This window comes from Capsicum annuum, chromosome 12, assembly GCF_002878395.1.
Source record: "Capsicum annuum cultivar UCD-10X-F1 chromosome 12, UCD10Xv1.1, whole genome shotgun sequence".
NCBI classification, from domain to species: Eukaryota; Viridiplantae; Streptophyta; class Magnoliopsida; order Solanales; family Solanaceae; genus Capsicum; species Capsicum annuum.
This window is the reverse complement of record NC_061122.1, coordinates 28400878-28416009: the sequence shown is the minus strand read 5'-3', so window position 1 is coordinate 28416009 and position 15132 is coordinate 28400878. Positions and strand designations below refer to the sequence as shown.

At 32.4% G+C, this 15132-nt stretch overlaps 1 protein-coding gene across 1 annotated transcript; it reads right to left on the bottom strand.

The window, feature by feature from the left end:
- Window positions 1-3774: 3774 nt before the first annotated feature.
- On the bottom strand, window positions 3775-8399 carry LOC107850702 (receptor protein kinase TMK1). Its single transcript, XM_016695409.2, has 2 exons — window positions 5321-8399; window positions 3775-4658 (listed from the first exon to the last, which is right to left on the bottom strand). The coding sequence occupies exons 1-2, from the start codon at window positions 7614-7616 to the stop codon at window positions 4129-4131; spliced, it is 2826 nt and encodes a 941-aa protein (XP_016550895.1). The 5' UTR covers window positions 7617-8399; the 3' UTR covers window positions 3775-4128.
- Window positions 8400-15132: the final 6733 nt, after the last annotated feature.

The window sequence follows — 15132 nt, the reverse complement described above, 5'->3', positions numbered from 1 at the left end:
CTTAATACCTCACACCAAACGGTCCTAAGTGTCTATTTTATTGGTGTTGATAAACTGAAGAATTCATCTATATATTTAGCCACTTTAAAGATTGAATAAGGAAAACGAATGAATTAAGAAATACTACTAATTGAAATAGACTAGATCATGCTATAAATTACTCCCTCCGTTTTATAATAAATGAATTGTTGAATTTTGACATATATATTAAAGAAAAAACATTAAAGACATAAATTTAACACAACTTTCCATTTTTACCCAAAAAAAAAATTGACCTTGTAATACCTTTTCAAAAATTAATTGATTGTCAAATCATAAGGATAAATTTGAAAACAAATTTAATGATTCACTTATTTTGAAACATCAATAAATATCCAATAATTTACTTATTCCGAAATGGAGGGGTAAGTGGTATGTTCTTACGTGGTATATTGTAGCAAAAATAAATTTGGAACTGTAGCCCACGCTGTATTGATGTTCTATTTTAGCTTTTTCATTTTTATTTTTATTTTTAGGTGAGGGGGGTTGGAGGGGTTAGTCTTACTTTCCATTTTAAAATAACAATTATTTTAGCAAAAAAATATTATCTCAAAATAAGTGTTGTTTAAAAAAATTCAAGATAAAGAATAGTAAATTATTTTTAACTATTTTCTTATATCTTATATTAAAAATTTATTTCTTTTTAATAATACTCAATATTAAAAAACATCTAATAATTAAATATGAGTAACTTAGTAAATGATACTACCTTATTTTTATATTTCTTGCATGAAATAATCTAAAGCAAACTTATTTTGAAAGGAAATGAGAAATTGGTGTATATTTAACGTGTTTCCATGTAGTAGTTGAACCTTCCAAACTTCAATCAAACCTGGAGAATGGTGCCTTGAAGGCCAATATTGACCCAAAACTTTTACGTTTTTCGTTTATTTTTATTTATTCACTTTAAATTTTATGTATATTAAGAAATAATAATTTCTATGAACATTTATCAAAATATTTATATTAACTGATATATAATCTTATGTTTTAAAATTAATTTAAAAAATAAATAGTTAATATTGAGAATAAATAAAAAAAAATATAATTACTTTTTTAATATGTTAAAAATAACAAATAAAAGTATACTCCCTCCGTTTCAAAAAGAATGACCTAATTTGACTTGGCACGGAGTTTAAAAAAATTAAAAAGAGATGTTAAATTAAAGATATATCAAATGTACCAAATTAGGCCATTCTTTTTTAAACGGAGGAAGTATTGTTTTAAAAAACTAAACAAGCAAAAATGGAGAGTACAATCTATTGGTTTTGAAAACACATCATTTTTCAATCATAGGGAGTTTCGTAAGTAACACTTTTAGAAAATACTAGTTATTTGTATTTAGTTGAATGATTTACGAAGAACTTTTGTTAATACTGAAAAAGCAATTTATGTCTCACAATTCAAATATCACATTACGAAAATGAGACATGCAATGATTTATTTAGTGCCATTTAAATAGATAAATATTTTGAAATATTTACGTTGATCCTCATTTCTAAGGTAGTATTATGAATTACGCTATCATCTTTAGACTCTATTTTATGGGAATATATTGAATATGTTATTGTTATTATTGTTACGTTGGTTGGTATACGTATATGTTTCAATTATTTGGTAAACAATTTGAAAGGAGAGAAATTCAAGATGATGTAAATAGCTTTACACAAACGATCAAGATAAATTGTATTCTTCTCTTTAATTTTTGGTATAAATACATATATTGAAGATCTAGATTCAATTCTAGAAGTTTTAGATTCCTCTTAAGAAGAGCAAGGACTATCAATAGCTTTTGCAACCACGTACTTGTTTTTTTAGGCTACCGAAAGCCTGGCCAATTTTATGTATATATTCAAATCAATATTTATTTCAATTGAGCATTTGAAAATATAATAATTTATTTTTACAGATATTTACAGTTGAAATTGTGGAGAAATTTTTGCATGTATTTTCAGGCTAGCATCTATTAGGTAATTAAGTCAAGCACATAAATTATGGCATGTCCTGTAAATATATACATCAGCCTCAATTGAAATAGGTCTTAGGTTTTACAACTTATCATAATAAATATATATAATTAAAGAAAGTGACATATTTTAATTGACTAATTTATCTACATAACGAACACTTAAAAACACGTTCAAACTTTTTTTCCCTCAAAATTTGATCTGAAAATATTTAATAGAATCACTTTATTATAAGTTCAATTAAGTATCTAAATAAAATTTTCTCAAAAGTTCAAAAGCTATGGATGTGTCAACCTATTTTTTTCAAAAACCAAAAGTTTGGCCATTAAGCTATTAGTCTTGGACAATAGTATCCACAATGATTGAGACAGATAAGGATGATATAACCTTCATCAATGAATTGGTCATGAAGGAAAGCTCCATGTGAAGGCTCTAGCTGTTAATTGGTCCACAATTTTTAAATCTCCTTTGAATAAACTATGGTGGACAATATGTAAACAATTTTTTTTTTGTACATGTGACCAGCTAATTTTTCACAATTAAAAATTTATTATAAGGTCCTCATTTTTCCATATCACATTGATGGATCATTGGATGACAGTAGAACATGCTCTTTGTTTTTATCCTCTCCAAATTGGAGGAATAACTTTTCAATACTCAACCTTTTTCTTTTTTGTGCATCACTCATTTTTAGTTATGAAAATGACTTTTTGCTCATCTAACCAAAACTAGTTGCTATGTTGTGAATGTGTTATTTTTGAAAGAAATGGTCAATTCTGGATATGAGAAAAGGGTCCTTTAATGTCTGTTTCAGAAAATATGTATGATCTTTAACAGCTAAGACTTCCATTTTCATCAATCCACTGCCACATTCTCTTTGTTTGTTTGGTATCATAGTCAACTTGCGTGTATCTCAATTATTTCATTCAATACTTGCTGCTATAGTCAACTTGCGTGTATCTCAATTATTTCATTCAACACTTGCTGTTATCTTGCATAGCTTAGCTCGATATACGTAGTGCTAAGTGGCTCCAATGAAATTTAAACGCTAATGTTACATGTTTTTTACTCATTTCATTAACTTCTAGGCCGGATCGAGCACCACAGTCTCTTTGTTTCTTTTGTTCTTATAAAAATAGTATCTTAATCAACTTGTACCTACCTCGATTATTTGTTCTAATACTATACTTACTATCTTGCATCAGTACATGTACTAGGTAACTTTATCCAGTAAGCTTTGGCTCGATGAGAAAAGTACCTACTGCTATTTGGCTCTAATGAAATTTATATGCTGGTCTTTGTGGATTTTCACTCACTTCATTATCCTCTAGGTCAAATCAAGGACCACATTCTCATTTTCTTTTCAGAAAGAAAAACTGAGACTTGTCTTTCTTTTATCACGACAAAGAGTGAAGACCACCTCCTTTAGTGGAGCTCAGACATTTGGTTACTTGTGGAAATTTGCTGTTTGACATGACTGAACATTACCATGCACCTTAAATATCTCAAAAGATTTTTGCCATTATGGTAAAGCCCATTTCACCTAAAGGTACTAAATTTTATGCCTATTTGTGATTGACAAAGGTATCAACAGTTGATCTGTAATCATAACATACAGTTTACAGTTTTCTTGAAAAAGCATAAACCTTCATAAACAAAAGCTAATTTTATGATTTGCACACATCAAAGGCACTTTACATTTCAATACAGCTTGCACTAGCTGTTTTTTTCTGAAGAAACAATTCAAGAATACAAAAGTACCATGGTCTACTGGTAATTGATGACATCCCTTTCATTTCCAACCAAACCACAATGTATTCACATGGAGAGTGAGATTCATCATACAACAAGAGTCAAAAGACAGCAAAAACTTAAAAAGAATCCCTATCCTCACCAAACCACAATGTATTCACATGGAGAGTGAGATTCATCATACAACAAGAGTCAAAAGACAGCAAAAACTTAAAAAGAATCCCTATCCTCACAGTTCCAAAACTAAGAATGAGTTAAAAGGATCAAAGCATCAGAGTTAAAAGGGGAAAAAAAAAGGTTGCGTGACTTGCAACGAGGAAGATAACAGATAGAATGAACAACCAAACCTAGATCAAAGAGTGCCAACTTCTCATCTACCATCAGAAGATCTAAATGACTCAGCAAATCCGTAAGGGCGAGTAGGGATGCTAGTTTGAGTGTTATCCAAGCTTGGAAGGTATGAAGAAGAGGATGAATCCATGTGGCTTGTACCTTCATAGGCCTGCCACTTCTTAAGCGCCTGGGGCAGTGACATGTCGAGATCAATGCCGTATATGTCCTCTGAGCACTCGTCGGATGGTTTCCAGAGCTCCACAAGGGATGAAAGAACATTCACAGCATGACCCATGTCAGGCCTTTGATATGGCTCCCTTGCAGAGCAGTGCCCAGCTAGCTCAGCTACAGTACTGACACTGACAAGTGTTTCCTCGCTCTGGTCTATCGCGGGGTCAATTGCCTTTCTGAATGTATCCTTATTCAAATGCATCCTTCGGAACCATGTTACTAGATGCATGCTCTCCTCAGGCTGGCTTTCATCAAGCGCCTTTCTTCCTGTGATGAGTTCCATCAAAATCACACCGAAACTGAACACGTCCACCTTTGTTGTCACTCTCCCAGTTACTGGCAAAAGAATCAAGATAAATACAATTTTAGAGGTGGATATATCTACATTCAAAGAAATCCTTATATGCACATATCACAATCAGGAAAGCAAGATGCAAGTTACTAATTTGTCTGGCTATATTTGAAGATCCTTGAATTCCACCGAGGAGAAAAGAAAACTAGAGGATCTTCTGTCATAGGAATAATAGCATGTTTAAAGTGTGAGATTAGGCCAAAATAGAAATTGGTGGCATTAAGCAGGCATCATGAAAAAATGTTTCCTGTAGTAATCATAACACTACAGGGGTTGACATAACCAAGGCTATTTTATATATGACAATGCATGATTGACAAGTTCTTAACCATGGACATGAGTACAAGTTGATTTGACTAAGAGAGAGGCAAACATTAATATATACAACAGATATAGACCTATTATAGGATAAAAGCTAATTAATGCAAAACGGGCTAGTTTCTCGGAGTACACTTAGTATCATCCGACTCTTATCAGTCAAATGACTGCTAATTCTCTAGAAGCATCCCGAGATCAAACCCCTAAGGTTCACACAAATAATATTTTCGAGGTTGTACTTAAAACCATGTCTGTCTACAAACTGCATACAAATACTATGTCACCAATTAGCATCAGAAGACACGTATAAGTAAGCAAAAAAGCATACCTGCATATTCCGGCGCCAGATATCCAAATGTCCCAGCAATCCTTGTCTCAATAGAACCTTTCCCTTCTGGAGCAAGTCTCACAAGGCCAAAATCAGCAACTTTGGCCCTCATATCATCCCCTAGAAGAATATTTGACGGCTTCAGGTCCCTGTGAATGAAACTCTGGTGGGCTAAACTATGGAGGTACTCTACACCCCTAGCAACATCTAATGCAATGGTCAATCTTCTTGTCCACTCCAAGGGTTTCAGCCCTTCCTCTGCCCAGTCGAAGAGATGCCTGCTTAATGTTCCTTGAGGCATGTATTCATAGACTAGAAGTTTCTCATTCCCATCAAGACAATACCCGAGTAGTCCAACAAGATGCCTATGCCTGACCTTGGTCAAAACAGCAATCTCGGATTTAAATTCAGCGAGTCCCTTCCCCGTGATGATTCCATTTTCCATTCTTTTAACTGCAATCTTAGTCCCATCATGCAGCTCCCCTTTATAGACAGTGCCAAAGCCTCCCTGACCTAGTATGTTCTCTTCACTAAAATTGTTGGTCACATTCTTCAGTACTTGAATGGAAATCACCATATTCCCTGCTTCAACCATTTGAACGTCACCGGCTTCACTAGCTGAAACAGTATGAGCTTCACTAACTCCAGCAACACTGACACTGGATCCTGCAACTGTGATTTTCACACTATCATTGTCAGAACCAGAATGGCGTGGATGCATCACCATGGCATTGGGACTTTGCACTCTGCTAAAACGCTTTTGTTTGCTTTTGTACAGACAAAAAGCTGCCATTCCGATCAAAAAAAGCATAAATACACCCCCAATTACAGAAAACATCACAATTCCAATCCAGCGATTGGACTTTTTACGAGCTTCTTGGGCATTTCCATCATCAGAACCAGAGCCTGGTGAACCACCTGGAGGGTTGCCTTGGGAAGGTACATCAATCTTAGCCTTTCCAATATTAGGGTTACCACTAGTTTTCAGAATCATATTGCTCCTAAAAGGCGGTACCTTTCCATAAATTTGGTTGTTAGACACATCTAACTCTGTAAGGCCTGTCAATGTGGTCAGCTCCTCGGGAATTGTACCAGTCAGATTATTATCTGCAAGAAGTATCCTTTGTAGTGACTTCAATGAAGCAAATTCAGGAGAAATTGTTCCTGAAAGCCCCATTTTCTGGAAATTAATAATGGTAATATTACCATTACTACAAGTGAGACCGAACCAATCAGCACAGGGATCATTTCCCTTCCAGTTCTCCGCAAACTTCCTTGGATAATCCACTGCTTTCGCAATTGAAAGCAATGTATTAACTCGAGGATCACAATCACCTGGCTTTGGCAAGCAAAAGCTGTTCGTATTTATTGCCGAATCAACAACAACAGAACCTTTGAACGTCGGCATTGGTCCTTGAAACAAATTATTCGTCAAATTAACGAACTTCAACGACTCAAGATTCCTCAATGAAGCAGGCACTGGACCTGTAAAGGAATTATCTCTAAGACTCAATGTCTCCAATGCCTTTAACCCCGAAAAATCTGGCAACGGCCCCGAAAATTCATTTGAATGCAACCAAACTTCCTTCAAGGAGGTCATGTTTTGTAAAACACCAATCCCTCCACTAAGTTTCTGTCCATTTAGCCATAAAGACTCAAGCAAGGAGACAGAAAAACTAGGGGGCAATTCACCCTCCAAGTTATTGTTAGCCAAATGTAAATTTACCAATCCAGGAAACTCATCAGGGCCTAAAAAGCTAGGAATTCTCCCAGTAATATTAGCTGAATTTGCTGAAAAGTTCCTAAGTGAAGAAGCATTTCTAAGACTCTCAGGTATTTCCCAACCAAACAAAGGATTCTTATCAATGTCAACAGATTGCAGTGCAGTCATATCAGTAAAAAAATCAGGAGGAATTGAACTAAACTGATTATCATTAAGCAATAGCACTTGCAATGAACTCAAACCACTCAAACTAGGCAAAGGACCAGAGATATTGTTCCCTTGAAGCTCTAAACGTTCAAGTTGAGTAAGCTTAGAGATATCTTGAGGGAGAGTACCTTGAATATTTTGGTGTCCAATTTGGATCCTGATGACCCGTTTGTCAGAACACCCAACATGGTTCCATTTACATGGATCAGGGTCTAACCAACCTGTTTCTTGAGGTGGGTTTAAGCTCTTTTTCAAAACTAACATTACTGAAGCATCATCATCTTGACACTCTACACCCAAAATCAAGAATGCACAAATCCCAAGAACAAGAAAAGTTACAAGCTTTAACCCCAAAAGGGTCTTCATTTCGGTAGTAAAGATTGAAACTTTTTGGGAAGAATATGTGAAAAAACAAGAAACCAAAGTGTTCTTTATAAAGTTTCAAACTTTTTTCAATATTTGAGCTTTAACATAAGAATGGCGTTCATTTCTTTAGTAAAGATTGGAACTTTTCAACAAGAAAATGTGGAAGACAAACCAAGAAACCAAAGAGGTCTTTCCAGCAAAGTTTCAAACTTTTTTCCAAAACTTGAACTCTAAACCAAGAAGAGTGTTAATTTCTTAAGTAAAGACTGAAACTTTATGACTAGAAAATGAGAAACCAAGTGCTCTATATAGCAAAATACGCAAAAAACCATAAAAAGAAAACTTAAAACAAAACCTTTTTTCAAGATTTTAGAGCTTTAACCCAAGAAGGGTGTTCATTTCTTTGGAAAATGGAACAAAACAAGAAACCAAAGTGTTGTTTATAGCAAAGTTTCAAGATTTTAGAGCTCTAAACAAAGAAGGGTGTTCATATTGAAACTTTTAAAGTGAAAAAACAAGAAAACAAAGTGTTGTTTATAGCAAAGTTTGAAACTTTATTTCAAGAAACAATGTGCAATATGGTAGGGTTTTTGCACAGAGGGAGCAAAAGGAGGAAGAAGCACATGGAGGGCAAAGGGGTCCCACAAAAGAACTGGAAAGCTAAGAAAGGGAAAAGTGTTGTATGTATAGAGAAGCAAAATGACAGTAATTAAAAGCTGGATGATTCTTGGGAACATGGCATAAATAAAGGACAAAGGTGGCGGTTTTGATTCAGTTTCGTGTTTGTTAATTTCTCTACTCCCGGTTTTATTACAAAGTTTGATAAACACCTACTACCCCAACCCATCCTCAAAGTTAATTAGAAAATTACTTATTTGATATATTTTTATATTTTGGGGTTGTTTGATAAAGTGTAATTGAATAGAATAATACATGTATTAATTAATGTGTATTATTAATACTTTATTTGATATATTTTTTAACCTATGTATAACTAATGTTTGTATTAGTTATACAACCTATTATATATTTAGATGTGTATTAATAATACACACTATTTTCAATGTATTAGTAATACCAAACTTTTAACATAGGTATTAACTTGCAAAATGATATTATTGCCCCTCAAATATTTCATCCCTCTTCTCATTTTTCAGAAACAACATCAATACAACGAAACTCAAACAATTCGATGAATCCAAAACCGGCGTCAAAGGTCTCATCAACAAAGGCCTTACTACCATACCAACTTTCTCCGTCCACCAATCAGAACCCAATCCAAAACTCAAAATCCGATCCGGATACAAGTACTCAATCCCCATCGTGGACTTTTTTGCAACACGTTCAAAAATCACTGAACATCAAAAATCATTGAACAAGTTCACAATGCTTCCATAACCCTTGGGTTCTTTCAGATTATCAATCATTTTGTTCAAGTACAAGCTATTAATAAAGTCGTGAATTCGATTATGGCGTTCAATGAACAGGAGGATGAAATAAAGATGAAGTATTATAGTGTGGATATGTCACGTGGAGTAAAATTCTCCCTTCGTCTTTGCATCATATCACATTCACAGGTTCCAATTTTGAATGAAAATGAAAAAGCTTTCTTTGTTTTCTTTTTTTTTTGGAAAAAATTAGGAAAAGATCATTGAGTATATAAAGGAGTGGAGGGAAGGGTATTTTGGTAAATAATTTTTTTTTATAAAAATTATAAAAATATATATTATCTTTAATATATCAAGCCAAACACTATAAAAAATAATGTTTGCATAACTATTATCAACATTACTAATACTTGCATTAATAATACAAGCATTACTAATACACCTTATTCAACGTTACTTTTATACACTCTACCAAACGACCCCTTTATGTATTAGTTATACACTCTAGTGTGTATTACTAATACCTCAAAATCTATAGGTATTAGTAATACAATGGATCTAATACATGCATTAATATGATTAAGAGACACTATTATCCTTTAAAAAAAAAAAATTACATCCTTTCCAACATATATATGAAGGATATTTTTGTAAAAAAAATTTCTTTATAAAAATTATTTAATTCTTATTATTTTTAATACATCAAACTAAACACTGCATAAGAAAAATACAAGTATAATTAATGCAAGCATGGGTAACACAAATATTACTAATACAAGCATTACTAACATAGCATATTTTGCATTATTTGTATACACTCTACCAAACGACCCCTAAGTATGTTAAAATTATGAAAGTGTTAATCTCATAATTATAATCTTAAGTATGCTATTTATGAATTTTACCCAAATTATTATCGGTTTAGCCAAGAGAATTTTATATTTTTTAAAAAAATATTTTATTTTAGTAAAAATAATTTTATTTTAGTAAAATATATATTTTAAAATTATATATTTTTATTTTTTTTTCACTTATACTTCTCTCACAAAAAGTAAAAAACAACTTCAATTTGTATATTCATGGCAAAACACAACTCCGACTTTAATTCCAACTCCAACTTCAAAAAGTTATGATTTCCATGTTCAAACGAAGCCTTAGAGTAAAACCTCTCTAAATTATTTCCTCCTTTTCAAAATATTTGATTTTAACTGAATTGATAATTTTTTGTAAAAAAATATTTATCAAATTTTTATGCTTTTAAAATATAAATTAGAATACATATACTTTGTGTAGTCATTTAATAATATGACTCGTATTAAAAACTATATAATAAAATTATTTTAATTTCATAAATGGAACAACTAAATTGAAATAAATATTTTTAGAAAGAGAGTTGCTATTTTAAAATGGAAGAAGTATTATTGTTGGGATCATAAAATATTACTATTATTTTATAAAGATATTATTTAATCAATAGAGCGCTTTTAAGATTCAAGATAGATGAGTGTTTTTGAGTATCTTACTAATTTACGAGCCTGTGAAATCAACATTTATGAACTTCAGGTCATGATTAATGACTTCGATTACAGCAATAAAATGAATGTCAAAAGCTTGTTGATTATTTAGGTGAAAATGATACATGTTCAAAGGTTCAAAGTTTAGAAGAAATTGTAGATACTATCATAGGAAACAATGTTGATGATGAAATTGAAGACGATATAATACCCTTGAAATTGGTTACTCATGAAGTACTTATCGCATCTAAAACTCTTCATAATTTTTTGATGCAGTTTGAGAAGACAATATCAAAACTTTTGGATCCAATAAGAAAAATTAGAGATGAGCTTCAACTAGATTGAAATAACAACAACAACAACAAACCCAGTGTATTCCCACTTAGTGGGGTCTGGGGGGGTAAGATGTACGCAGTCCATACCTCTACCTCTGATGAAGTAGAAAGGCTGTTTCCGAAAGACCCCCGGCTCAAGTCACGAGATATCACACAAACACATAGTACAGCACAGAAGCAGATGACATAACATAGATACGGCACCCATAAGGAATATAAAACAGAGTAAAGCAGGAATGCAGGAATATAAAGCAGAGGAAGCACACAGATTCGTAATAAACATGGAACACGGAACACGAAACACTGAATACGGAATCATAACAGGAATACACCCCCACCAATTAATTCCCTACACTAGCGACCCGAACTGGCCCTAGTCCTCTGCCGTAATTCACATCTTCCAGACCTTCCTATCTAGGGTCATGTCCTCGGTGAGCTGTAGCTGTTCCATGTCCCGCCTAATCACCTCACCCCAGTACTTCTTCGGTCTACCCCTTCCCCGTCTAAAACCATCCAACGCTAGCCTCTCACCCCTACGGACCGGGGCATCCATGCCCCTCCTCTTCACGTGTCCGAACCATCTCAATCGTGCTTCCCGCATCTTACACTCCACTGAAGTCACACCAACCTTCTCCCGGATAGTCTCATTCCGAACTCTATCCCCTCGGGTCAGTCCACACATCCAGCGCAACATCCGCATTTCTGCCACCTTCATTTTTTGGATGTGGGAGTTCTTAACTGGCCAACACTCCGCTCCATACAGCAAGGCCGGACGGACTACCACCCTATAGAATTTGCCTTTAAGCTTGGGCGGCACCTTCTTATCACACAGCACCCCCGATGCGAGTTTTCACTTCATCCATCCCGCCCCAATACGGTGCGAGACATCCTCGTCAATCTCACCATTACTCTGGATCACGGACCCAAGATACTTCAACTAGATTGAAATTCTAACAATAAATAAATAATAATATTTAACTAACTTGTTATTGATATTTTTGAAATTTAAAAAATTATTACTTTGTAATATTAATGAAACCATATATTTTTATAGGGATCTTCAGAAAATACAGTGGTTTATTATTTTATTGAAATCGGTGATTGTTTTCATTGGCTCAAGTCGAAATTGAAGAAAAAATGTTATCTGAGAGAGTTTATTAATTTATCGAGTATTAACTTAGGAAGGTTTTTCAGTAGATGTTCAATCATGCTTGAATAGTTTACTACTTCCTCCGTTTAGTTTTTTTTTTTTTTGGTTTCCTATCTAGGGTTCGATACCCGCATTGTAGTCCTACTAATCCGGATTCGCGCCGGGTAGGACCCCATTCGGGGGTAGCGCTTCCAGCAGAATTTTCTCCATGCCCACGATCGAATTCTCGACCTCTGGTTAATGATGGAGCAGCCCCATCCACTGCACCACAACCCATGTTGGTCTTCCTCCGTTTAGTTAGTTATGGTCCTTTCTAAACTAGATGTCCCTTAATACTTCTTTCATTTACTTTTATTTTGTTACTTATTTTCAATTAAATTTTTATTTTTACTTGTCATTCTTAATATATCAAGAAAATATAATTTTTATTTTTCTATTTTACCTTTAACGTAATTATTTTTTCTCCAAACTAATCTTAAGACACAATAGTAAACAACATTAAATAAGAATATTATGGTAAAATAATTAGGTTAATAATTATTTTTTTAATAATTGTGCGAAGTTAAAATGTGATAAGTAAAAGCAAATAGAGAAAGTAATTACCACTTTACAAAACCTAAGAATAATTAATTATTTGTTTTTACTTTTATCCTTAGTATGCAATAAATGTGGAGAGATATTACTATGCAAAAAAGTGAAACATTAAACAAAAATAAGCAATAAGTAAGGGTCGTTTTGTTTGCCTTCTAATTAGTAATACTTTTCTTTAGAGATGTGTAAATTTAAAAAGGTGACAAGTTTTTAGAACATAAGATGTCTCTTTAGAGTTGTGTAAATTAGAAAAAGGTGACAAGTTTTTAGAATATAGGAATATCTTGTATTTATTTTATCCTTATTATTATATACTTGATTTATTATTCAATATATTTCTTAAAATTAAATTTATTATATTTAAAGAGTGATATAATAGTAAAATTGCCTATATTAATTATTGTTTCATAAGGTGTATATCATGTCAACAGTAGTAAATAAAAATTGATAGGAAAAATGGTGTTTTTCGGGTTGTATTGAATCTTTCTCTCTTCGAATTACATGATATTTTTTGCTTCTCAAAATTTAAAGCTATATATTTTTATCAATATTAAAAAAATAATAATAATATTTACATGAGATGAATTACCACCTATACAACTTTATATAATTTTGTATATCAAAAACATTAAATTGATCTAATTAAGTTTAATTTTAAAAAGCAGTCAAATTAATTTCTAAGAAAATTTAATATAAATAAAAATGATGGGAGTAATATAATCTTGTAATCCTTCCATCCCAAACTAATTGTCACGCTTTACTTATTAAAAATTAAATATCTTAAAACATACAAAATTATGACATCTCAAACTCATCAGTCAGTTAGCTAAATAAATATTCGAAATTATTCAAAATTAAACGTGTTGGGCCTTAAAATATATATGGATCTTTGAAAAATAAAAAAAATTAAAAAGAATAAAGATATAAAAATGGATCCTCACATTAAGATTAACTGAGCTGACCAATTTTTTTTTTATATCTCTTATATTTTCCTTAAATCTTTTTCTTCTACCATCGGTGGATGTCATGCAGTAGATAAAGTTGATCCTTTCTTAATCAGATGTTTCGGGTTCAAATCCTGAGTATGAAATTTTTTTTGGTCCAAAGCGCTTTCTCGAACGAACCCTTTCCAACGTGAATTCAGATTAGCCGGACTCCAATACAGATACCAATGAAAAAAAATCTTTGTTTCGTTATTTTCATATTTTCTTTCCTTTCTTCTTTTTCAATTTTCGATTAAAACCTTCTTGATAACAAGTGTTTCAATATTCTCTAAGCCACAAAATAAACCCCACATAGAAATTTGAATTGACACAAAATTTTGTAACCTATGTCGTTTACTTGAAGAAACCGACTTCGAAAAATTTCTGACCATCCAATTCAATCAGTTGCAAACGAATCCAAATTTCAAATTTGAATAGACCTGCAAGGCTTCGACAACCAATAATAACTATGTTGTTTGAGCTTTTAAAAAATGTTACTGTGTTCACATCAATTTTTTCAATTATACGTTATTTTTGAAGAATTCAACCCGCACCGCGGGAGAGTTCGAGCAACAGAGAATAAGAGTGGCTCAATTTTTCAACCTCTCAAACCTCTCCGGATATAGAACAAATCCAAGCTAAATAATACTTCCTCCGTCCCATTTTACCCGTCTCAAATTTCCTAATCAGATGTTCCATTTTACTTGTCCTTTTTTACTTATCAAGACAAAATAATTTTTTTCTCCATTCTACCCTTAGTGTAATTGATTACTCATTATTATTAGCATTCTTGAAAAATGTTGTAAAGAAGAGTATCATTTAAGAGTACATCATTAAGAATATAAATGGTGCTTTGGTATTAGCTATCCATCAATATTAGAAGTAACAATAAGACACAATTAAGAGGGACAAAATGGTAAAGTTACATTACCAATCATTGTTTTCTTAATAGCTGTGTCATCCTAATTTGGAACGGGTAAAATGGGACGGAGGGAGTAACTCTAAAATAATACATAGATTTCGAATCCAACACCCAAATGAGTTTTAACCAATTAATTAATTTAATTCCTGATTTGGTTGAGATAATAGTCGCGTAAAGTATCACTTGACATTTATTTGTAGTTAAAATGGAGTGTATATTAGACGCACTTGTAGCTAATCCAGGTGTAATGGCATATTGGATAGTTGAGAACTCACAGACTTTTATTTCGAGATTATTATTTTATTTTTAAATTATTTACTTTAATTCTGCATACCAAACGACACCTGATTGTTTAAATATGTTTTAACCGATTGATTCTTAATTTAATTATTATTTGGAGTTAAAATCTAGATATTCAAATTATACAAGAAATATTATAAATTACAATTCTTTTCGCATGAATATGGTTAAAATTGAAACATGCAGTTTGAATACCAATAAAAGTTTCATATAGTCTTGACTTTAAAAAATAAATGTGTTAATTATTTTGAGACAGAGACTGAGCCCATAATTTATGATTCTTATAATTGTAATAAACTAATACTCATATCCTAAAATAGACTAACAAGTAAC

Coding starts and splice junctions, on each gene's coding strand:
- LOC107850702 (XM_016695409.2), bottom strand. CDS start 7,616: ATGAAGACCCTTTTGGGGTTAAAGCTTGTAACTTTTCTTGTTCTTGGG. Junction 4,659..5,320: donor TCTGGCGCCGGAATATGCAG/GTATGCTTTTTT, acceptor TTCTTTTGCCAG/TAACTGGGAGAGTGACAACA.